This window comes from Phocoena phocoena, chromosome 14 (genome assembly GCF_963924675.1).
Source record: "Phocoena phocoena chromosome 14, mPhoPho1.1, whole genome shotgun sequence".
In the NCBI taxonomy this organism is placed as follows: domain Eukaryota; kingdom Metazoa; phylum Chordata; class Mammalia; order Artiodactyla; family Phocoenidae; genus Phocoena; species Phocoena phocoena.
In genome coordinates this window covers 31,305,522-31,329,908 of record NC_089232.1, presented here as the reverse complement: position 1 = coordinate 31,329,908, position 24,387 = coordinate 31,305,522, and the positions used below count along the sequence as shown (strand labels likewise).

At 43.3% G+C, this 24,387-nt stretch overlaps 1 protein-coding gene across 3 annotated transcripts; it reads left to right on the top strand.

Moving 5' to 3' along the window:
* The first annotated feature begins 80 nt into the window (after positions 1–80).
* Positions 81–24,079, top strand: MXD1 (MAX dimerization protein 1). Of its 3 annotated transcripts, none has more exons than XM_065891270.1 (6): positions 81–346; positions 1,095–1,194; positions 6,060–6,089; positions 19,849–19,963; positions 21,945–22,104; positions 22,343–24,079. In XM_065891270.1, the coding sequence occupies exons 1-6, from the start codon at positions 274–276 to the stop codon at positions 22,528–22,530; spliced, it is 666 nt and encodes a 221-aa protein (XP_065747342.1). In that variant the 5' UTR covers positions 81–273; the 3' UTR covers positions 22,531–24,079. The 3 variants fall into 3 exon arrangements, with proteins under 3 accessions (XP_065747342.1, XP_065747343.1, XP_065747344.1); XM_065891271.1 differs by having other exon boundaries at positions 274–346; positions 22,346–22,530; XM_065891272.1 differs by lacking the exon at positions 6,060–6,089 and having other exon boundaries at positions 274–346; positions 22,343–22,530.
* The last annotated feature ends 308 nt before the right edge of the window (positions 24,080–24,387 follow it).

The following is a 24,387-nucleotide window of genomic DNA, read 5'->3' as shown; positions in this document are numbered from 1 at the left end:
CCTGTCAAGAGAAGGGGCTGGGGGCGGGGGGACGGTGAGTCGGGGATAAACACTCCGCGGCGGTGGCGGCTGCTGCTCTTCTTTGGGTTCTGTCACGGTGTCGGTGGTGCTCGGCTCACCGGTCCCCTCCCCCTTCCGGCGAGCGTGGTCGCCAGAGAGCTTCTCTCAGCCCTGCTCTGCGTGGTCCACAGCGGGGCGTGGGTGTCCGGCGGCAGCGGCGGCGAGCCCGTGGGCAGTGGGGGTTGGTCCAGTGGCTCCGGACCCCGGTGCAGAATGGCGGCGGCGGTTCGGATGAACATCCAGATGCTGCTGGAGGCGGCCGACTACCTGGAGCGGCGGGAGAGAGGTGCACGGGGACGGGAGGAGTCCGGCCCGAGCGGGGACTGGGGGCTCTGAGGGGCCCAGCCGCAGGTCCGGGTGCCCAGCTGCTCCGGGGGTAGTTGGAGGAGCTGAGAGCGCGACCTCGAGCGCTCCCAACCCCTCCAGCTCTCCCCACGCGCGGTCCGAAGGGAGGCCGCCGCTGCCCCAAAGGCAATGAATGGGGGTGGAAAAGGGACCGCTGCCCCGGGGTCCGGAGCGCCGCCCGCTCCGCACCCCGTCGCGAGTGGGGGGCCCGGGGCCCCCTCAGCCAGGCCCTTGGTTTACCTCACTGGGGCTCGTCCCGGCCGGCCCCCAAGTGGGCCTGGCGCCGGGTCTCGCAGACGGAGGAGCAGCGCCTCCCCTGCCCCCCACCGTCCCTCCCGGGCTCTGGCTCCCGGTGTTTGCCCCGCACCTTCGCCTGAGGCTGGTCCCACTTAATACACACCAACCTGCTGGACGTTGCCAGTGGGAAACCCAGGCTGCAGGAGACTTAATGTCTTTCTCAACAATGAGCAGCTGGAATGCTCCTTACACCTGCTCCTCACTGAGGATATTCACTCAATTAAAAAAAAAAACCAATCATTGTTCTAAGAATTCCATCTTGCTCCGTTTAATTATTTCCACAATCTTCTTTTAATGAAAAATAAATCAATCTTAAAAAGGAAATACTGTGGAGGGGAGAGAGTGTTGAATGTTCGGGGCTCATTCATTAACTGGATCCTCCGGTTTTCTAGAAGCTGAACATGGTTATGCCTCCATGTTACCATACAATAACAAGGACAGAGATGCCTTAAAACGGAGGAGCAAATCCAAGAAGAATAACAGCAGTAGCAGGTAATTTGGTAAATATTTCCCTTTCTCTTTTAGGTTATACTGTAGATGATACAAACTGCAGAATGGACGTTGCCTGTTGTGATTATAACAGGGTTATAATCATGTAAATGAAGTGGCGATCATGATTCAGTAATGTACACATGGTCTTACGGCGTTGGAGGAAGCCCTTCTATTTGGGTTGAGGGGACTGAAAAGAAGAGAGAAATGGAAATGTTTTCTATTTCTTTATGAACTTTTTTAAAAACTTAATTTTGCTTTTCTTCCCTTTTGGAACAAAAACCTGTGGTGGAAACTTCAAGTGAGATTAGCAACAGTGACAATATTTTGCCTTCAGAAGTTGCAGATTCAGGGCAAGTTTTCTATAATTGAAAATACTGGACATTATCCACTTTTTACTTTTCCTAGTAAAGATTTTATAAACATGTTAAAGTATTTGACTTGGCATAGGTGATAGGATTTCATATTTGACATGTAAATTACATACAGTTATGTGTCTGATAATCTAATTTGTCACTCTATTTATAACAGCAAAGAGGAACGACTGAGGCTAAAACCTGCCTTTTTGGTGATGCAGGAACATATAATATTAAAATATTAATATGCCACAACGCTTTTATGTTAGCCTTGTAGTTCTTGAAATGTGTAAATTTCACTGGGAAGTAAATACTGGTTAATGGTCAATGAAATCACATACTAAAACCCTGAATGTACTTCTTGGTACATGTTGAGTACTCCACTAATGCTACTGCACCCTTTTTTTCCCCTCTTTGCCCTTAATATATGTTAGCTGGGAAATCTGCTTTTATTAGACTCATTCAATTATACCTTTTATTCCAGTAAATTAAAAACATTGACATTTTCAACACTGATTTAGAATCCTTATCTGTCTCCCATTCTCATGAAAATTCCCTGCGAGTAAACTGTATTTGGTTAGCGTCTGTGGCATAATACAGACTACTAAAAGCCAGAGGTTTCCCACTTAAACTTTAAACTCCCTTGTCCTTGCTGCCTCTTCTGTCCTTGATTCACCCCATTGTCCTTAGCACTGGAAGAACCACAGGATATGAGTGAACAGCACATATGTGCCGAGCTCTTGAATAGGAAGGCACATGAAGGATGGATCTGTTAATTAGTTACCTGGTAGTTCTTGAAATTTGTAAATTTCCCTCCCACCTTTAACATTATCTGAAGGTGGTAACAAGTAAAACTGTGCATGAGTACTGACAGCCTTTAAGAAGAAGGTTAATGCTGACTTGTATTATGCAATGGTATACAACAATTTATGTGTTGCTTTTTGTTACAGTATTTTTAAAAACTTTTTTGGAAGAACGTTGAAGCCTTTTGGTTTATTTTTCTGGATAAGTGTAGCTCATTTGTTACTTTTATCCTTGTCCACTCATGATTTGAGAGGAATTGCTCACATTAATAGTCAAGGCTTAATCCTTAGCATTCTATTTTTTTCTAAGTTTCACTCTATTTTTTTCAAAGTTTTCACTCTGTTTTTTTCTAAGCTTAATCCTTAGCACTCTGTTTTTTTCTGAGTTTCATTTTTTTCTAAGTTTCACGGGAAAGTTGTTGAGGGGATGTTCAGTGGTGAGGAAAAGAAGGGGATGTTGTTGAAGAGAAGTAGCTTGGCCCCAAAGTTGATTAGGAAAGAAAAATAATGATAGTTGAGAATTTCAATTCAGGAAATAGCTTCTTTCTCTTCTCTTTAATATCCAGCTTTATTTCTGGGGAAATGGCTGCAACTCCGGATTTGGGGAAGAACTCTGTTATTTCTGTCAATGGGTTTGGTTTGCTTTCCATGGTTAGAGACCGGAGGCTATCACCGTTGTCCGTACTCTTGACTAATAATGAATTTGTGCAATAACTTAAGTGGTGCAAGGATTTCTGAGAGACCATGATTAAACCTGAAGATGGCACCAAGCAAACATATGAAGCAAGAGCAGGTTGTTTTGTTTAAATGTACTCACTTCCTTCATGACCTGTTCAGAATGACCCTTACCTGAGCAGTGAGACATCTCCCCAGAGAATGCAGTTTGACCCCTTGATTTGAATTAGACTTATATCCAAGGCCATATATGGTCAGGATTTTGAACTGAGGTAAGGGCTATAGAAAGATTACTGCTGGTTTACATAACCATTGGTAACAGTTTATTCTTGTTAATTCAGGTTGAAATGCTGGGCTCTTTGCTTGTAGTGTCTGGGGGGTGTACTTTTCCTTGGACAATAAAAAATAAGATTTAGCTACATATCAAACTTCTTGGGAAATGAAAATGCAGAGGGCTTAAGTTTCTCTAGTTGCTTGTTTAAAGAACAAAAACAAATGAAATTGTGAATATTGATTGTCTTGGAATCATCCAGAGAACTGCAGGGAGATGGAATCTTTTTTTTTTTTCTTTCCTACTGATTTTTGAAATCAGTTACTAAATATTTAGAATTGAAATCCAGAGTTTTTAAAAGTATGTTTTGTTAAATTGGTAAAGCAGGCATTGGCACTAATGTGAAAGAGGAAGTTCAGCACTTGTTGAACTTTTATGAGACAGTGGCCATATAGCTGACTTGACAGGGTGAGTCTTTTTTAAACCAAGGACTGGTTTGGCTTAGTTATCTTTTTGTTAGAATATATTTTTAAATGGTGACATTTGACCTTTTTCAGTGATTTCAGAGTTATCAAATCTTTTCAGTAATCACATGGAAAATGATTTTGACACAAGGAAGATGATTTTGACACAAAGTATCTGTATATTCTTATAATGCTTTAATTTAAAATATAAATGTTTTCCCATCAACAGAGTTGGCGGGCAGTCTCTTAACTGGTCATTTTTTGAACGGCCTGCTTTTTATTAAAGAAGAATTCAGTTTCACTAAACCAAATGTACTTCAGTAATGCCCTAGCCATTAGGTATAAGTCCGCTTGTAGAAATCACCATATGTTCTACACTCTTAAGTAATCAGATAAGATCTGTAGTTTCCAAAGCTCTGTTCAAAGTTCGGAAGGAGTTATGCTGCTTATGGAATTTGTTTAAAAGATTATCTTGGGGATTCTGAATTTTTTTATACGTATCTTCAGAGAATCCAGAAATTTTGGGTAAGGGTGCCCTGTGTGCTACAATTTTTTTATAATCAGAGACCATGCTCTTTTCAAATATCCACCCTTCTCTCCTCCACCACCTTCCCAGAATGGTCCTTGTCTGCAGTTAAACAGGGAAATCTTGACCAGCTTTCATCATACACTTTCATCCATTTAAAAAATCTGTCAGGCTTTGAACTTGTTATTCCCTGTTAAAACCAGAATGCCACGTGCTTTAAAGCCAAACGTTTGCAGTTGCAGGCCAGACTCTTGTTAACTGTGATATCCTGATGGCCATTGCAGGAAGTATACCATCAGAAAAATATAACTGAAGAACACTGAAGGATAACCAAGTGAATCAATTTAAAGCTTTTAAGTCAACCAGTTTTAAGGTTCCCATGTCCTTTATCTAGAAAACAAATACTCTAAAATTGAAAATACTGTCATTATCTTATTATTTGTTTTTCCTCATGAATAAAAATTGGCACCCCAGAAGCCTTGTGGAAGAGAAGTTTAGTGCTGGGTTGGAAATTTCCCATTCAAGACTACCCCCCACACACCCCACCCCCAGTCTCTGGTGTGAGTGAACTTGGTGGTGGTGCCTCTTGATGTAAATGAGTGGCTGAGCGTTCACAGAGGTAGTGTTCCTCTATGATTACTGGGAGAATTTATCTCCTAGGCCCAGTAAGGTTCCATTTATGGCCCCACAGAATTCTCGACCTGAGCCAGGGTGTCATCTCTCCTGAACTGATTAGGGTCCAGAGAATTTCCATAAGTAAAGTCAAGATTCAGCTCCTTTATAATGCTGGGACGTTCCTCAAGTTTATCTATAACTAGTTAGGCATGAGTTGTATGAGAAGGACAATAGCCACATTGACTGATTTCTTATGACTTCTGTGGAAACCTGTCCATAAATCCTTAGACCAGACCTTATATTTCAGGGTCAGCTATAAACACACTAAGAGTATGATTTCACATACACCTCCGCTTTCATCCAAGACTCTCTAATCACTTTTACAGTTGCTACCTCATTGATCCATGCTTGTTCAGTAGACAACTGGCAATCATTTTTATTTCCATTTTACAGGGGGGTTAACCGAGGACAGGATGGTAAGGAATTTTATTTCTTTCACAGTACCAGTCGGTGGCAAAGCTGGACTTGAGATTCCACCCAAAGTGCTGCCTTAACTAGCCTATCGTCTTTCCGTTGAGCTGAGTCTTGGAAGCCTCTTCCTGAAATAATTTGGTAGCTCTTCAACAGTAGCATCTTTCAGGAGGTTGTACATGATAAAATAACTTCAGGAAATAGAAAGATTGAGCGAAGAAGGGTTATTTTTATCCATTTTAAACTGTATCCTATAGTCAAACAACTTAGCATACAATTTTGGTGTACAGCACACCTTGAGGCTGCAGGGCTGGGGTGGGGTCCCCCATCTCCACTGCTGCACACTCGGCCTGAAGAGAGCTTTGCGGTGTTATACAGCCCAAATTCACATAGCAGTGTGCGGCTGTTCTCCTCTTTGTGTGAATAGAACCCTCTTATTTCCTTTCTTAAAATGGACTACTTTTCCACTAGGGAATGCCTGCCTCTTAGTTTGTCACTTCTCCTTGAACTCTGTTTTAGATCTTTACATTTATCTAATTCCCCAAAGGGACTAATTTCTTTAGTAGAGCCCTTTCTCTGTTTTCTCTCCTACCAACTTGGGAGAGAAAGCAGTTTAAATAATTGTGTTGGTGTTGGAGTAGTCCTTTAAGACAAGAATAATCTTACTTTTATTGTTCCCTCTTTCAGATCGACTCACAATGAAATGGAGAAGAATAGGTGAGTTGCGGGTTCTGGGGGTGGGATGGGGGGAGTTTTGATGTATTCTTTTTTCATTAAGTTGAGACTTAGTTGTGGCTCTTAATTTCCCACACTTAGCACCCGATACAAGAGTTTACTCAGGGTCCTCTAATCAGCACTGCTCATACATCACTTAGATAGACCCAAAGACAACACCCCCAATCCTCAGCCCCCGCAGCCTCCTCTTCCCGAGCAATGCGTTTCTGTGTGACTATTCTAAGGCCAAAGCGTTTTAGGTCAGAGGCAGTGTTCCTACAAATAGTGTTTTTCAAAAATTACATGCTACTGAATATAATTGGTAGCGCTGTCTTAAATCATGCACACACAGATCTATAGATATAGATCCATATAGATATAGATACACATACACATACATATGTGTGTATGTGTATTTACAGTTCACTTGTGAATAAAGATTCTCAAAAGTCAGGAAAATGTATGCACAGCAGAAACTGGAGATGGTGAGGCACTGAGACGAGGCCGGCCACCCTCACCGGGCTCCATCTTGCCACAAGCTGGAGTTTGTCTCTCACCTAGGTCCCCTCTTACTGCTTATTTAAATCTTTATTTTTCCAATGACATAGCCTAGTCATTCTCAACTCTGGTTGCACATTAGAATCACTTGCAAAGCTTTTATTTTAATGTTTTTAAATATTTTTATATGAAATACATTATACACATACACTCATATACTTGGGGGTAAGAGAACAAATTTTTATTTCTACTGATTTATTTTTTGTCTCTTGCGGATGCCTTTTTTTTTTTTGGCTGCGTTGGGTCTTCATTGCTGCGCTCAGGCTTTCTCTAGTACAGCGAGCAGGGGTTACTCTTCGTTGTGGTGCATGGGCTTCTCATTGCGGTGGCTTCTCTTGTTGCAGAGCACGAGCTCTAGGTGTGCAGGCTTCAGTAGTTGTGGCACGTAGGCTCAGTAGTTGTGGCTTGCAGGCTCTATAGCACAGGCTCAGTAGTTGTGGCACATGGGCTTAGTTGCTCCGCGGCATGTGGAATCTTCCCAGACCAGGGATCGAACCCGCGTACCCTGAATTGGCAGGCGGATTCTTAACTACTGTGCCACCAGGGAAGTCCCTCTGCTGATTTTATAAAATAACTTTTTGTTATAGAACTTTTCAAATATACAAAAGTAAAGTGAATAATGTAATCAATTCCTATGTATCCATCACCCAGCTTCCACAATTATCAATATTTTTCCAATCTTGTACAGTCAAAACCACCCCTCTCTGTGGAGTCTTTTAAAGCACATTTTCTTCTATCTCTAGTAAAGATTAAAAAAAAAAAAAGACATAACCACTTGCTTTTACCATGCTGAAAAAAAATTAATAATTCTTTGTTAAGCTTTAGGGGAAAAAAAACCCAAAAAACACCAATGCTCAGACCTCATCCCTAGCAATTCTGATTTAATTGGCTTGGGTTGAGAGTCTGCGCTAGTATTTTTTTATAAAAACTTCCCCGGTGATTCTCATATGCAGCCAGGGTTCCAAACCATTTAACAAGCCTCATTCTGGTCTCTGAGCTCCCATCAGTTTGAAGTACAGGCAACCCATCCAGATTGAGTGGCTTTCTTGGTGGCCTGCATGAAGAAGATGATATGTAATGATGGTTCTTATGTGGTTATTTCATGCAAACCCTCTTTGAAGAGGGAGCCTGACTCTGATAGTCAGGATGTGAATGACATGTTTCATCAGTGAAAGGGCAGACCAGGCCCTGACTAGGAAGGAAAATCTTGGAACAGGGCAAAGATCTAGCATCACTCCACTGTGTGTGTATGTGTGTGTGTGTGTGTGTGTGTGTGTGTGTGTGTGTGTGTGTGTGCATGCACGCGAGCATGTGTGAGAGAGATGGATGCAAGGTGAGTGTGCCTCGCACATGTGCTTCTCCCCATCCTTCTTCTCCCCTTTCCATTTCTTTGTGATTGTGACTGACCATGTTTGAAATCAGAGCGTCTTTATGCATTAGGGATTTACGTATCATGAACTGGAAACTCCAAAGTATCTCTTCTGAAGACAGAAAGGTAGTCTTTCTGTCTTCAGATGTGGCTTCTCTTTCTCATCTTTAGATTCTCTCCCATCTTCCTGCCTCTGGGGTGAACTGGGTAAACTGGGACTATTTCTGCTGAAAAGTCTTCTAGTTCTCCTCCCCCTAGGCATTTTTTTTTAGGCATTTATTTTTATTATTAAAATTTCATCCCTTCAGGTAAGGGCTCTTAGGCTTACTACAGCTTTGAGCCTTTTACCTCTGCAGGAATACCACAGGATGTCGATTTTATCATTTTTTAAAAAAATATTTATTTATGTATGTATTTTCGCTGCGCCGGGTCTTAGTTGCAGCATGCGGACTCTTAGTCCCTATCATTTATTTTAGCAGTTGAAGAATGTTTATTCTCTGCCTACAGTGTCTTAAGAGCTTGTGCTCAGTACTGGGTACTAAGTAAGTTCATACTGGGGTATTAAATCAGCATGGTCTCTATCCTAGAGAAATGTAGTGTGTCTAACGAGAAAGACACAGAAACAGTCTGCACAGGAGGCTGTGGAGGCAAAGTTTCTAGAAAATTGGATTTGAAGTCATCACTGAGCAAGCTGCTTATAATTCAGATTGCTTGCATGTGACCAGTCTACTTTTGCTTATTGAAAGGTTAGTTATCTAGTTTCCTTATTGTCCTTTTTTTTTGGAATTTGGTCTTCTAAGGTCTTGAGCATTTTTTCTCTAGTCTAGAGCATGTGAGCAGACGAGAAGGAAGTCAGGACTCAAATTTACTTAATTTAACCAAGCACTGGTTGCTGCAATCCGGGGTGGGGGGAGGGAGGGTTAAAATTGTTGGGCTCTTCTCCCGTATAGTGTAGCTGCTTAAGATTTTAGGGTTCGGTGGTCTGCTGAACAAGCTGCATTTGTAGTCCCCTTGGTTTCAGTAGCTGAATCCTATAAAACAGTACCACTTTGCTAAAGGCTAATACACCCTTGCCATTTTTTACCTTAACATCACATGTTTTAAAAAGATTGGCATGGCTCTCAAAAAAACAAAAAAGCAACTGAGGAAAAGAACTTTCAGTAATTGGATTTTTTTTCTCTTTAATATTGCGAAGTTAATTATCCCTGTGTTAGTTTTTTCACGCAGAAACCTTTTCTGAGGCACGTTAGAGATTCTGGAGAGTTGGTGTGCATTAGGACTCCACTATGAGAATACTATATTCAACACCACCCATTTAATAATCTTGGCATTGGTGGGAAGATAGAAGAAAAGACTTCTAGAAAGGTGGAGGTGGGAGCTGGTATTGGTGGCAGCAGCAGTATTTTTCATTCAATAGACTAGGCATTCATGGAGCACCAAAGATGCTGGGTGCTAGGTGCTGGGGATCCTGAGCCCACAGAGACCAAGCCCCCAGGGCGGAGGGCTCCATTTAGTCTCACTGTAGATATGTCTGTCACTTGGCCTGTGCTTCTCTGCATTGTAAGTAATTTTGTGGGTCTATCCTCCTAAGGAAACACCCTTGGTGAGTGTGTCGTCATTCTTTCTTTTTTGTTAAAACTAATCTTGTAGAAAATGTTGAGAAATATAGAAAATCATACTAAAAATTAAATCATCCCTAATTCTAGCAGCCCAAGGAAACCGATGGAACTTTGAAATGTATCTTTCCAATTGTTTTTTGGAAAGTAACTTTAAAAATAGTTTAGTGTAGAAAATTGGAAAGTTCAGAAAAGCACAAAGAAAATAAACATTACATGTAATAGACCTTGCAGCAGTAGCAACCGCTGAGTTCTATATCCACCTAGACTTTTGTGCATACTTTTTAAAAATCAATATGGGATTATATAGTAAATAATTTGCTTCTTTTCAAGCTGCATTATGAACATTTTCCAATACCGTTAAATCTCCTTTTCTAACATTACTTTTAGTGAATGCCCAGTATTACATCATATGGATGTGCCACAACTCATATAACCAATCCCCTATTTTAGGTTCTTCCCAGTATTTTTTTAAAATTTATTTATTTTATTTATTTTTATTTTTGGCTGTGTTGGGTCTGTTGCTGTGCGTGGGCTTTTCTGTAGTTGTGGCGAGCGGCGGCTACCCTTCCTTGCGGTGTGCGGGCTTATCACTGCGGTGGCCTTTCTTGTTGCGGAGCACCGGCTCTAGGCGCATGGGTTTCAGAAGTTGCAGCACGTGGGCTCAGTAGTTGTGGCTTGCAGCTCTAGAGCGCAGGCTCAGTAGTTGTGGTGCACGGGCTTAGTTGCTCCGCGGCATGTGGGATCTTCCCGGACTAGGGCTCAAACCTGTGTCCCCTGCATTAGCAGGCGGACTGTCAACCACTGCGCCACCAGGGAAGCCCTTTCCCAGTATTTTGCTAATATAAGTGATGCTTGCTTAAACTACCTTATGGGTAATTCTCTGTCCAACATCATAATTCTTTCCTTAGGGTAAATGTATAGTTGTGGAATTCATGGTATCCACATTGTTACGGTTTTTGATGTTGACTGCTGGATTGCCCACCAGGCGGGTTATAGGTCATATTTTCCTTGTACCTTTACAAGTTTATATTTTACCTTAAGACTTTTATGAATTTAATAAGTAAAAAGCAAACAGAAACACACAAACTTGTTTTAATTTGTATTTCTTGTATTACTAGCACAGTTTAATAATTTTCATATCTTTGACGGTTTGTGTATTTGTGAATTGCCTGTTAAATAACCTTTGCCCAGTTTTCTACTGAGGAGTTTATATTTTTCTTTATTTTTTAAAAGATTCTACTATATGAAGGATATATATGAAAGAGATTGCCTCTTCATGTATCATATAATTGTCCAGTTTGTCATTTACCCTTACGGAATCAGTCTTCTCTCACTATCTGAAATTGCCGCCTCTCTTGTATACTGAGTTCTTGCTTATGGCTAAGTCTGGTTCTAGACTTGTTCTTCTGTTCCACTGACCCACCTGCTCTTCCTGTGCCAGCGTACACTGTTTTCATCATTGTGGTTTTATGCACTTCAGGATCTGGTAAAGCAAATCTCTATTCTTCCCTCCTCCTCCTTTTTTTTTTTTTGCGGTACGCGGGCCTCTCACTGTTGTGGCCTCTCCTGTTGCGGAGCACAGGCTCCGGACGCGCAGGCTCAGCGGCCATGGCTCACGGGCCCAGCTGCTCCGCGGCATGTGGGATCTTCCTGGACTGGGGCACGAACCTGTGTCCCCTGCATCGGCAGGTCGGCAGGTGGACTCTCAACCACTGCGCCACCAGGGAAGCCCCCTCCTCCTTTTTTTATTTTACTATGTTCTTAGCTCTTTTCACCAGTTTATTTTTCCTGATGAATTTTGTAGTCAGTCCTTCAATTCTCCATACCCCAAATTCTTTTGGGGATTTTCAAAATCCAAATTAAATAATTCCAGTATAAATTAACCTTTAAAAGTTCATGTTGACATCTTAGAGCTCTCCATCCAGGATTTGTTGTGTGTGTTCATTTATTCAGATCTCTTTTCTGTCTCTAAGTAAAGTTTTTTGATGTTCCCATATAGATCTTGCACATTTCTTGTAAAAGGTATTCCTGGGTTTATTTGTATATATTTTAAAATTGCTACTAGTTTCCCATTGTAATTACTGATTAATTATTGTTGGGATGTGGGAAACCTTTTAGTCTTTGGTTGTTGTTATATGTCCTTTATTGATGATAATTCTGCTCTTTCCTTTCCTTAGCTGGGAACTCCTCTTGTTTGAATGCCTTTCAATAAGCCACTCAGCAAATGGAGGCTGAGTGAACACATATACGCTGCAGCCAGTGGGTCAGGAGTCAGGTGCTTGAATGGGCTCCTTTTCAAAAGAAGGTTCTAGTATCTCCTTTAATTATAGACACTCGTTTTTCTGGAATGGTACATATGCAGGCCTTTCTGGAATTAGGCAGCTGGTCTAGAGAGATTACCTCTGCCAGAGTCTTATGACTCTATGACAAAAGATTTTTTTGTGTGCTCTGTGAGGAGGATTCAGCAGCCTGATCTAAGCTGTTGTTTTCATCTGGTCAAACAGTATTTCAGTGGCATCTGGTCTGTCATGAGAAACGATTCCAGTCAGGTCTCTTCTGGCAAGATATTCTAATTGATTGCAGTTCCCTAGAGTGGTTTCTCTTGGGTCTTGTTTTTCAAATGGCCAAACTCCTTATATCGGAAGGGGTAGGGTCCTGAGTTGTGGTGTGCATTGCACCATTCTTACCGCTTCTGAACGCCCTTGACCACATTCAGATTTCACTCTAGGATGTTGTAATAAATCCACATTGCTTTGTTGCCACATGGGGCTAAGGGCATGGCCTGGTTATTACGAAGGAAGAATATAGGTATTAGTGTGGTCTATGGTGGCGGTGTGGAGGTGCACACTGATTTTTACTGCTAGAATCCATCTTTCCTGGACGGTACCTCTTGGAAGAACATGAAGAAGAGACATGCTGGTTATTCAACCAATTTCCAATCCCCTACAGGGAACATTGGAGGCACTCCCTGACTTTTTGTCATAGACACTAATAGTCAAGGGGTGAGAAAGAGCTAGCAAGTACTAATTATAATCTATATTTTGTATTTTTTTAATTGGGCTCTAGAAAGGAAATATTAAATATGTACTTACGTATTTAATACTTTAATAGAGAAGTGACTTTATTACTTTAAAATGTAGCCACCATGAATTGCTGTTTCCACATTGCTTACTGAGTGCCGTGTTCCCATACAGTAAGCATATGACTATCTTTGTATATTTCACAAAGATTACGATCACAGTTAGGAGAAATCTTCAAACCTTCCAAGGTTCCGCCTAAGTCGGGAATAATGATGCATTTCGCAATTATTTCTAAAGGGTCCATTTTAGAAAAAGGAGAGTACTTTTCTTCCTCAGAGAGTGACTTGTAGTCTTCCCCTGGATTTTTTGTTTAACCCAGTAAGGCTTTGTTCTCAACCCAAAATCTGGAGAAGGTTATGATCTCTGTGACCTATAATCACTTTTAGGGAGTAATTTTTTGACCCATTAAGATTTGTTTCTTCTTAGTCTATACTAAATATCCTTTTTTTTTTAAATCACTACACAGCTCATACATACCCATATCTGAAGTTATTTTTATTCAACTTCCAGTTATCCTATAGGATTTACAAAGCTATCTAATGGGCTAAATCTGTGTCCACACAAAGGTAGGAGAGGAAACAGATATTGTTTATGCAACTCTTTTTTTCTTCTTTGGAAATAATCTTGGGCCCAATTTTAATGAAAACTAGTACTCAGTGAGGTCCAGTGTATCATGTTCATTAAGTAGGGCTTTCCTCAAAGAGAAGGGACATGAATTACCAAAGAGATCAGATTCTGCTCTTAGGTCAGCATCTGCAGGTGCGTTGTTATTTCTAGGCTCCAGTGGGTTAACACGAAATAGAAGACTTGGTCATTTCCGTTATTTGGTAATGAAAGAAGCAGAACATTTAAATACATAGCAGGTCTGCAGCACGCAAATAAACGAACGAATGAATGTGATCTATTTGGAAAGGAAAAAAAAGCTTCTGATAGGCTATGAAAGCTTGAAAACCTTTATGGAGAAGTTAAGTCAAACAAGATGTGGATGAGGGAAAAGAAAGAATATGTTTGGTAGAGGGCAAAGGGGAGCCCATTCTAGAACTCTCAGTAGGAGGTGATATTTGTCATGGTCTGAAGGTAGGTCATATAAATAATTCTGCAATAATTTGTTTCCGTGTTTAATCACTCCAGCTAAACTTTAACCTTTAAACTTTTACCTTCAAGGCAGGGACTTGGTCTTACTCAACATCGTATCCCCAGCACCTAGGAAGGTGGCAGTATGTAGTAATCCTTTGAGAAATGCTAGAGGAATAAATGAATGAAAGAGCCAAGCATATATTTCAAGATTTCCACCTGCGAACCTAATTACTTATCTACCCTCTTAACCGGCTGCCATACTGTTTACTGTGCCCCAACCTGATTCTTTTTTGTCATACACTTCACTGTGAAAGTCTGACGGAGATAGTTCAGTTACATCTTCAATAAAGAAGAGTAATATCTGATAACGGTGTCTCCCTCACAATACAGACAAAGACAGACAGACACACACCTGATTTCATACCATTCCTGGTCTTGACTGCATCCAAGTCAGGAAGAACTTCAGGGACGACAGAGTCAATTCAGGAGCACTGTCTGCAGGTAGCATAATCTCTACCTGTAATCTTACTTTTTTTGTTGCATCTTTCTCCCAATTTATAAATCTGCTGGCCTGAGAGAGAGAGAGGTATGAATAAAATCAAAGAAGCTTGAGTCTGGGGACCTCCCTGGCGGTCTAGTGGTTAAGACTTAGTGCTTCCACTGCAGGGGGTGCGGGTTTGATCCCTGGTCGGAGAACTAAGATCCCGCATGCCACGTGGCATGGCAAAAAAAAAAAAAAAAAAATCTTGAGTCTGGAGGCAGAGGTATAAAGAGCAGCCTTCAGAATTGTCTGAGAGCGCACTGGTGAGCCCCGGTGCCGTCCATCAGTGCCAAAGCTCGGGTCAGGGTGGCGCCTCCAACAGCCCAGAGCCCACTTCACTGACGACCTCCTTCACTTGCATATTAATTTTCCGTACTTCATGGCTGACAAGAGTGAAGGAAAACTAACAACAGAACTGTGAGGTATCCAAATATACTTTAAATCTTTAATATATTTGGAATTTATTTTGATGTTAATCTCCCCACTCCCCTGCCATTTTCTGAATAATCTGGGCTATCTCCAAGGATTTGCAGTGTTAGCTCCGTCTATTCCTAAAGTCTGTTCCTAAAGTCTGTTCCTGGGAATTTTTTCTTCTCTTCCTTTGACTTGTCTCCATCTTTTCCTGTATTAGTATATTCTGTTTTTAATTACTGCAGCTTTATAATACAATTTAATAACTGGTACCAAACAATCCTCTTCATTCTTCTTTTTCAAAAATTTTGGAGGTCTCTCACACAGTTATGCTTCTAGGTGAGGTTTAGACTAATTTCCCAGCATTAAAAAGATTATGGTTGGGATTTTTTTCTCTTGGTATTATGTTAAATTTGTAGACAAACTTGGGTAGCATTGACATTTTTACTTTGAGGGTTCATATCTAGGAAAGTGCTGGTTTTTTCCATTTATTCAAATTTTCTTATGTCTCTCTGCAAAGGTTTATAGTTTTCTTCCCAGAGATCCTTCCCAAACTCTTTTTTTTTTTTTTTTTTTTTTTTTTGAGGTATGCAGGCCTCTCACTGTTGTGGCCTCTCCCGTTGCGGAGCACAGGCTCCGGACGCGCAGGTTCAGCGGCCATGGCTCACGGGCCCAGCCGCTCCGCGGCACGTGGGAGCCTCCCGGACCGGGGCACAAACCCATGTCCCCTGCATCGGCAGGCGGACTCTCAACCACTGCGCCACTAGGGAAGCCCCCCAAACTCTTTTAAGTTTGTTCTTAGACATGCTCTCCTTTCTTCTTGCTATTGTATGTGAGATATTTTAGGTTCTCTGGGTATGGATAACACATCCAGAGATGTGCTTGGATTTCCAAGGTCAATACATATTTGCCCCAATTTTTATTTTCTTTTGGCCATCACAGTAGAGAGATGTAGGCAGAGATCTCGGTGTGCTTCAGATGCTTCCCTCCCAACCTTGGAGTCCCTTCTAGCCCTGCCTCTACACGATGGGGGTGGCTCCAAAGGAGTCTTTCCTTTAGCCTGGGTTAGCATTATAAAGTCCTTCCTGATTTTTAAATGTAAAAAAAAATACCTTTAGCATAAGCAAGATCTTTATTTCCATAGAAAATGGGTTAGATTTTCCATTAAATCTTTTAATGACAAAAGATGTCAGTTTTCTTTAAGGGAGAGTTTAGTGAATTTGGATTTTACCAGATAGCCTCTATTTACCCTGTGAGATACTCTTGAGTTCCCTGTTGATTTTGAAAGGAATATGATAGGGTTATAATTATCTGTGTTTGCTCCCAGCAATTATCCTTCCTCAAAGGAAGCTAGAGTTGAAAGAAGACTGCTGCCACATACAGAGCACTTCATGTCAGACCCTGGTCAGGGGCTTCCATACCCTGTCTCAGTTAATACTGAATGACAGCCCTGGCAGGGAGGCATTGTCATCGTCCCTCTACTGCCAAGGAAACGGATGCTACGTGGAGTTAAGTAATTTGCTCAAGGCTACACAGGAAATAAGTGGCAAGGCCAGGACCCCAAACCTTTACCCTTAGTCACTACACTAATATTTGGTTGTATAGTGACTGACAGATTCAGAATGTAAAAATAATTAAAAACAAAAATAAATAAAATTTGAGATACTAAAAAGAAAAAACAATAAAAAGCTTACTGAAGAGAAGCTCTAGTTTGTATCTAGTTTAATTATCATAGGCCGCACTTGATTCTGAGCATCACTGACTGTAGCTCAAAGATTGGTTTCTGTGTGCTACCAGAGACCAAAGGTATATCAGCGCATTCAGAGTAAGGAGAGTGATATTTCTGAAGAATCAGCAGGTGAGGTTTGTCAAAGTCCATTGGATCAGCGTGAAGAGACGAGGTAGTTGGGGCAGGAGGAAGCCAGGACTTGACTGCCCTTCTCTGCTGCCAGTGGGGAGCTGGGAGGCAGCTCTTGACAACAGGGGGAGCTCTGTCTGAATATGTGATGAGAGGGGCTCCAAGTAGGGGTCAGATGCGGGTACCAGGTGGCTTCCTGTTGAGGAAGTGTAGCAAAACCTCCTGCTAGTTCCTGAAAGAGGGGTTAGGCCTGGTTCACAGTGGGACAGCAGGCTCCTTCTAGAAGGCCAGAGCCCTGGGCACGGGCGTGGTCGGGACTGAGGACAGAGAGCTGAGACAGGAGCTTGTTCTACTTGTTTGGGACCTGGGCACTCCATGGGTGCTCACGGCTGGCTGAAGGATTCCGGATCCCGGCGTGGGGTGGAGGGGGGCGGAGTGTGTCTCAGGCTTGAGGCCCCTCAGTGGGAGCTGCTACAGAGGGGTCTGTTTGCTTTTTTGTCTGGTTCAGGAATTGAATTTCACTATCATATCATGGAACTGAGCCTGCTTCACATACCTCATCCCTCCCCTGGGGGTGGCCCAGGCACCAGCCCGGGGATGTGTCTGCAGGTAGGCGGCAGGCGGGCAGGGCAGGCATCAGGCTGGAGCGGTGAGGCAGGCACTGCCAAAGATACAAGTTGGCTTTGAATCTCTACGAGAATCCAGAAAGCACTGTGCTCCTATTTCCATAAAACTGGGTCAGAAAACACTGAATGAACATGTTTTAGCCTAAACTTGAAGTAGTCAAATGGCTTATTTCAAGTTTCACAACTGGGAGTGTTCTTTGGAAACCCACATTTGGGTAGTGAAAATTGTACTTTCTGGGCTAGACTCCCTGAGTAACTAGGAATGACGACGCATGGAAAGATGACTTTATTATTTTTATCAGTAGACAAACTTCCTTAAAAATTTACATACTCATATCTGTAGATAAACCCACATCATAAAAGGACTAATATGACACTGTTCTGAATCATGTAGTCTTTGCAATGAGCAGGCTGAAAAATGTCTAAATCTAATTTTAATTTTTGAACTTTTTTTAAAACTTGACAGTCTGTAAACTTTGTAGTGAGAATAACTATATGTGACTAATCATACATTCTCATGGTGTTTCTAATAACATGATCTATTTTCATGGCTCTTTGTGAAGAATATTATCCAAGGTGAACAAGTACCTTTTATACACAAATTCTGTTTTTGTTTTTTTCTCCTCATGTGGTAGTTGGAGGAGCAAACCTCTAATGTGACTCTTTGCTGGTGGCCATTCCATGTGGGCAGGTTTTCAGAGCAAGCGGAAGTCTTGTAAAATAGTAAGGCTCTTGTACCGCTACCTCTTCCTAGCTCAGGAGTGAATGCTGGACTTCTCTAGCTTGCCAGGGCTTAGGGGACCTTGGAGAGCCTAGGACAACCTCAAGAGCCAGAAGAGGAAGGAGGCTCAGAAGCAGGTGAGGTGAGAGCTCAGAACCACTTGTTGGATCTGCCTTGGGGGAACCTCCTGAAGTCTTGATGTGAAGGGTGTGAATTGACTGCCTTGGTCAATATCAGGCATACTGGCCTGTATTTGAGCTTTCTGAAGCAGTTTTCTTCTTTCGATCCCAACCTTTGTTAATACGGTGAAATTTTTAAGAGGGAAAAAGGGGCAAACTGAGCTTTCCAGTTGTCTTCCAGTTCAGCTGGAGGATAGCCTCTCAGGCTCCCAGGACCTCTTCTCCAGGTTGCCGTGAGGACGGGCAGTGGACATGTACCTAAAACCCCAGGACCCTGAGCACTACTGAAGGCTCAGAGACATAGCAGAGATGGACTCTGCCCCGAGAAGCTTGGAGTCTAGTGGAATAGACGACACCAACCACGCGGCAAGCGTGCATTAAGCCGATGGGAGGGGAAGGCACCAAGGCAACCCAGCAATGGTTAAGTTGCGGCCCCATCTTTCTAAGGAGCTGGCAATGAATGGTTAAGTCACAAATACCAAAAAAGGCAGGCAGAACAGTGAATTTCCCAATGAATAGGATAAACTAATACGTACTCAGAAAATGGAGGAAGCACTGTGGACTGGAATGGCCTGTGAAGACTTGAAGGAGGTGGTGGGCTGAAGCAAAAACTCTGAATCTTGGCTGTTTCTCACATTCACGGAATCTGCTAGCCTCTAGGATAAAGCCTAAACCGAGGTTTCAGTGAAGTATTAATTTCCAAAATTTTAGGGACTCTTGTGCTTCTGCCACATTCTGCCACACTGCAAGACCTGTTGGTGGTTCTCTCCAGCTGTCAGCATGCTTGTTAGTATAGCAATACCACTGATGGGCATTTTCCTTGTTTCTAAAAAATGCATCTAACTTTTTGAATGGTTGAAGGATGAAAAAGTGTAACAAATTATTCAGTAAAAACTCCCCCCCTTACCTTGTCCCTGTTTGACTAGCCCCTGACTCCTTTCTGCCCAGCCACTGTTACTAGTTTCTTATGTATCATTCCAAGCTTTCTTTATGTTATACAAGAAAACATGCCTTTAGATAATTATTTTTCCTCCACTTGTACCCAGAGATGTAGCATGTTGTATGCACAGTTTGGTATCTGGCTTTTCTTTACTTAACAGTATATCTGAACGTTCTTTCCTCATAGTACGTAGAGTACATTTTCATTCTCTTTCATAGGTGCGTAGTACTCCACTGTATGGATATACCATACTTTATTTGATCAGTTCCCTATTGATGATGAGTTGGGTTGTTTTAATCTTTGCTATTACAAATAAAGTTGTAATGAATAACCATATACATTTGTCGTTCACATGGGTAAATATTATATACAGCAAGATATAGTTGTAGTGATTTAGTGGTCGTGGAAGGGGAAAGAACAGTATGGGTTCAAAGGATTCTCTCACTGGCATGTCATTACTTTCTGAACTTGGATGTTCTGTAGGTCACATCATAACCCAGAAACCTGGAGATAACCTGATTCATGTGCTTAATAATAGTAGATATGAGTCTCTACCCCTTCATACATATTATAGACTTAACTTTAGAAAACCATGGATTTTGCTTTTCCTTGGTTTTTACCAGAGTTGTATAATTTCAAAAGATGTCCACTTGGCTGGAAGTCACTGGTGGCATTTGCCATCACTGGGCTGGGCGACTTCATATTCTGTTTGAGCTTGTTCTCCTGGGTGACTTCTGGCTGGCTTTGAAAGTCTCCAATGCTACTATGATCTTGTTTTTGTAGACGGGCCCACCTTCGCTTATGCCTGGAAAAGTTGAAGGGGCTGGTGCCACTTGGTCCAGAATCAAATCGACACACTACACTGAGTTTATTAACAAAAGCCAAATTGCACATAAAGGTAAGTGCATCCTGGGATGCCTTTTTGTCTTTACCTGCCCAAGGAGGGTTTGTTTGTTGTTATGAGGGACAGCAGATGTCTGTCTCCAGGACAGTTCTCTCCTCTGAACTCCTCCAACTCCAACCAAGTCAATGTCTTGGATGACTCACAGACTCAACATGTCCAGAACAAAACTGAGTAGTTCTCACCCCTGTGCGCCAGAAGTTAAATTGTCCATCCAACTGTCCATCTCATGTACAGGCCAGAAACTCAGGGTCATCCTTGCTGCTGATGATCATCTTACTCCTTAGCCACGTGTCTCCAAGACTTACATATGTCACAGCCTGCTGTATTTCCATAAAGTCCATCATGTACTGTAGTAAACTCCTCAGAGGCCTCTTCCAAGCTAATCTCCAGGCTTCCCAAGAGCAATCCTGCCAGAGATCAAATCAACATGTCACCACATTTAAAAGTCTTCCGTTGGGCTTCCCTGGTGGCGCAGTGGTTGAGAGTCCGCCTGCCGATGCAGGGGACATGGGTTCATGCCCCGGTCCGGGAAGATCCCACATGCTGCGGAGCGGCTGGGCCCGTGAGCCATGGCCGCTGAGCCTGCGCGTCTGGAGCCTGTGCTCCACAACGGAAGAGGCCACAGCAGTGAGAGGCCATGTACCGCAAAAAAAAAAAAAAAAAAAAAAAAAAAGTCTTCCGTGGCTCAGGACACACTGTATGACCAGGCCTGCCCGACCCGGCCTTCCCCTGCCTTTGCAGCAGCAGCTTGTGCCAGAGGCTCCCCTCTCTGCCTCAGCCCTTCTTTCAGTCCCTTGCACTTGTCAGGCTCTCTCACCACAGGGCCTTTGTACATGCTGTTCCCTCTGCTTGGTACTCTTTCCCCTCTGTTCTTCACCTAGTTAACTTCTTGTCATCCTTCAGACCTCAGCACAGGTATCACCGTGCGGGGAAACCTTCCCTGACTAGGTCACCTCCTTCCTGTGACAGATGGTCCTTATTATTACTGGATCTCTCTCTCTTAGCACTTATCACAGTTGACACCTGACCATGGCTTGTGTGGCTATTTGGTTGTCTCTGTCCATACTGTTAGAGTATGGACAAGGGAGGGGACCAGATCTTTGTGTTCACCTTGTATTTCTAGCACCTCCTGGAGGGTCTGAAACAGAGTCAGCACTCAGTATATGGCTGGAATAGCAAAGGGTAACTCCTGAGAGCCACAGCCAAAATCACTGTTTAGCATGTTTTTATAGTCAGAGTCATAGCTGGACACGTGTCACTTGAATTATGGTTGATAGCCTTGCATACATGGCAGTTGTAGGAGGGAAAAGAACCTCTGTTTAGAGCAAAACAACCACAGTTACACAATCTTCAGAATTATCTGAAGAATTATCTGGGAAGCTAGAGAACAGATTTGTAAAAACAAAATGATCTATGGAAATGTGTTTTCTGAGCTCTTATTTGGACAATTTAGAATCAGGACTTCAAAAGGGAATATTATTCCTGCCAACAGACAGAAGTTACATGAGGTTTGGCATGATGCAAAAAAAAAGCGCCTATGTAATTGGGACACGTACTTGAATAAACATACTTCTAAAGGAAAGTCTGTTTCTTAAGCGCCCATCACACACAGTGCTCTAGCTCAGGGAGTAGGTGTTTGGGGCGTCACAACAGACAAGGGAGAACAGGTTGGGTGTTCCTGCCACAGTCTTTCCACTATCACAGTTGAGGGGTGCTGGACGCTAGAGTGTTAGCTCACCCCGGAAGCCATGCAACAGTGCAGGTTCCAAAGTGTTGTCGATGCTGGAAAAGTTAGATGTAGACAGGAGTCACCGGCCAGGCAGCTTCCTGTCCCTGCAAGAAGCTTGACAAGGGACACAGCAAATGGCTTCTGAGGAAAACTGCCGTATTTCCCCACAAGGCAGGGAGGTGCAGGGTCATTACCAATTTTGAAATCTGCCTGTGCCCTTCAACAACTACCCCCTTTGACCTGCAGAAACTTGAAGACTGTGACAGAAAAGCCATTCACCAAATAGACCAGCTTCAGCGAGAGCAGCGACACCTGAAGAGGCAGCTGGAGCAGCTGGGCATCGAGAGGATACGGACGGACAGCACCGGCTCCACGGTCTCTTCGGAGCGCTCCGACTCTGATAGGGGTGAGCCCCCCCGAGCCCGCATCCTCAGGCCCCTCCCCAGCCCCCTGCCGCCTGCCAGAGGCGGAGCCGAGGGGAAGCCGAGAACCCCCGTGACCCGGAGAAGTCGAGGGGCGTGGCCTGCGGGGACAGGCGTCCTCTCCTGCAGCGGTTAGGCACCGCGGCCAAGGAGGGGCCCTGCCGAGTCTCTTGGCCCTTCCGAAGCAGGCCTTCACCACGCTCTGTCTCGTCCTTCCCACAGAAGAGATCGACGTGGACGTCGAAAGCACAGACGATCTCACGGGCGACCTGGACTGGAGCAGCAGCAGCGTGAGCGACTCGGACGAGCGGGGAAGCATGCAGAGCCTGGGCAGTGATGAGGGCTACTCCAGCTCCAGCATCAAGAGAAGAAAGCTCCAGGACGGTCACAAGACGCGTCTTGGACTCTAGGAGAGCGTGGTCGCTTCGGCTGCCGCCCGGATGGTCCCGCCCGTCGGCTCCGATTAGGTAGCGTATCGGACCTGCCCACAATTCCCTCGCACGTCAGCTTCCGTGTTCCACCGTCACCAAAAGCAGCTGTGCAAAAGTTGTCAAGGAAGTGCTTAGGAGTGTGGGTTTCTTTTTTTTTCTTTTTCTTTTTCTTTTTCTTTTATCCACGATCCCCATCTTGAATGGGGTTGAGCGGGCCCCCGCACCTGCTGGCGTAGGGTAGGCACACGCTGAGCCAGTCAGTGCAGCCTGGACACCTGAGGGCGTCACAGACCCGTTACTGCTCAGTCTGGGGTAGCCGAATGCCACTCGTCCCTCTAAGAAGTTGGGGGACGCCAACCAGGATTGTGGGTTTCTGACTGCATCCTCTAGCTTCTCTCTTTCTCTCCATAAAAATTCGTCTCTGACAGACTGTACATTCCAATCACTTTGAAGCACCCAAGAATTCTTAGACGGGATAAGCACTTACTCACATCTCGGCAATTTTCCCCTCTTATTTACTGTCCCCGTGTAGTCTACCAGACCTTCCTTGAAGTTTTCTGGCTTCCTCTGTGACCTGCCTAGCGGAAATGTCCGAATGTGTCTTGTGCTTAGGAAACTGAAGAAAACAAACTTTTAAAGTTGAGATCCTGATCACAGAACTCCAAAGTAAGCTTTGAAAGTGGGATTTAAGAGCGCTTAACCATGGCCCTCACCGCCTGTGAGCAGGCAGGAATACCTCCAGAAAACACACCCTTCACACACGTCCCGCGCCAACGCCCCCGACCCGCGTGTGGATGGCCGCAGTATTTCTCACTCTCAAACGGACCCCTTGCGAGCACGTCTTTGGGGTAGCACAGCTTATAAAAGTTCCAACATCATTTGTTCTCACGAACAGAACGGTACAGTCTATTTTTGTGCACTGTCCTTGGGACCGTGCTGGGTCCTGCTCTCCCAAGGCACATTTCCCCTCCAAGTCGGTTATGCTCCTTGTCTCTGGAACATTTTTTTTTCCTACCTCAGAGATAAATGAGATCTCCATTTCCCACTTAACACAAACTGATTATGCCTCTTTTGTTTTGTTTTTGTTTTTTGGTTTTTTCCCCAAATAAGTGACACTTGGTCCAATTCTAATCTATTTTGCTGTTTAACTTGCAGCAATAACTGAGCTTTGGCACTAGCTGAGCTAGTGTCCATCATCAGTGAAAGGAGAAGTCTACATTTCTACTCTCTGTTGCAGGTGAACGGGAGGGGATGGTACAGTGTTACTACAATTCCTCTCCTTACTGATTATTTTTGGACACACCCAGAAACTTCTTTATGGAGGCTTTTGGGTTAATAGTTTAAAAGGCTGATTTTTCTTTTTGGTTATGATTTCTCCCTTAAGTGGTCTCCCACTTTGTAGCAATTTTATTTAAGCTAAAACAGAGCACATGTATATGTACATAAGACACATTAAATCTATAAATACTATTTATTCATTTTATATAAACTAATGTAATGGAAAATAAATTCTTATGACTGTGCTTTTATAGATGTTCTAGAAACTTTGTATGTAGGTATCTACAGAATTGGTTCATTTCCCCTTAATACTTTTGCATTCATAGTTTTGAGGTCTCGACGCTTTCAGCCTCTGGTGAATCTTTTTCATTGAATTCAAACCATTTGTAAAACCTGTGACGCTGAAACAGAGCGTGTGTCACAAAGTGATGAGAACATTCCTGAATCCACAGCCGCACTGCAACTTAAGGGCTCCCTGGCTGAACCAGTAGCGGCGGCGCCTGTGCCCCCCGCTGGCCTGTGGTCTCCCCGGCCCCAGACTCACCTCCTCAGCACCTC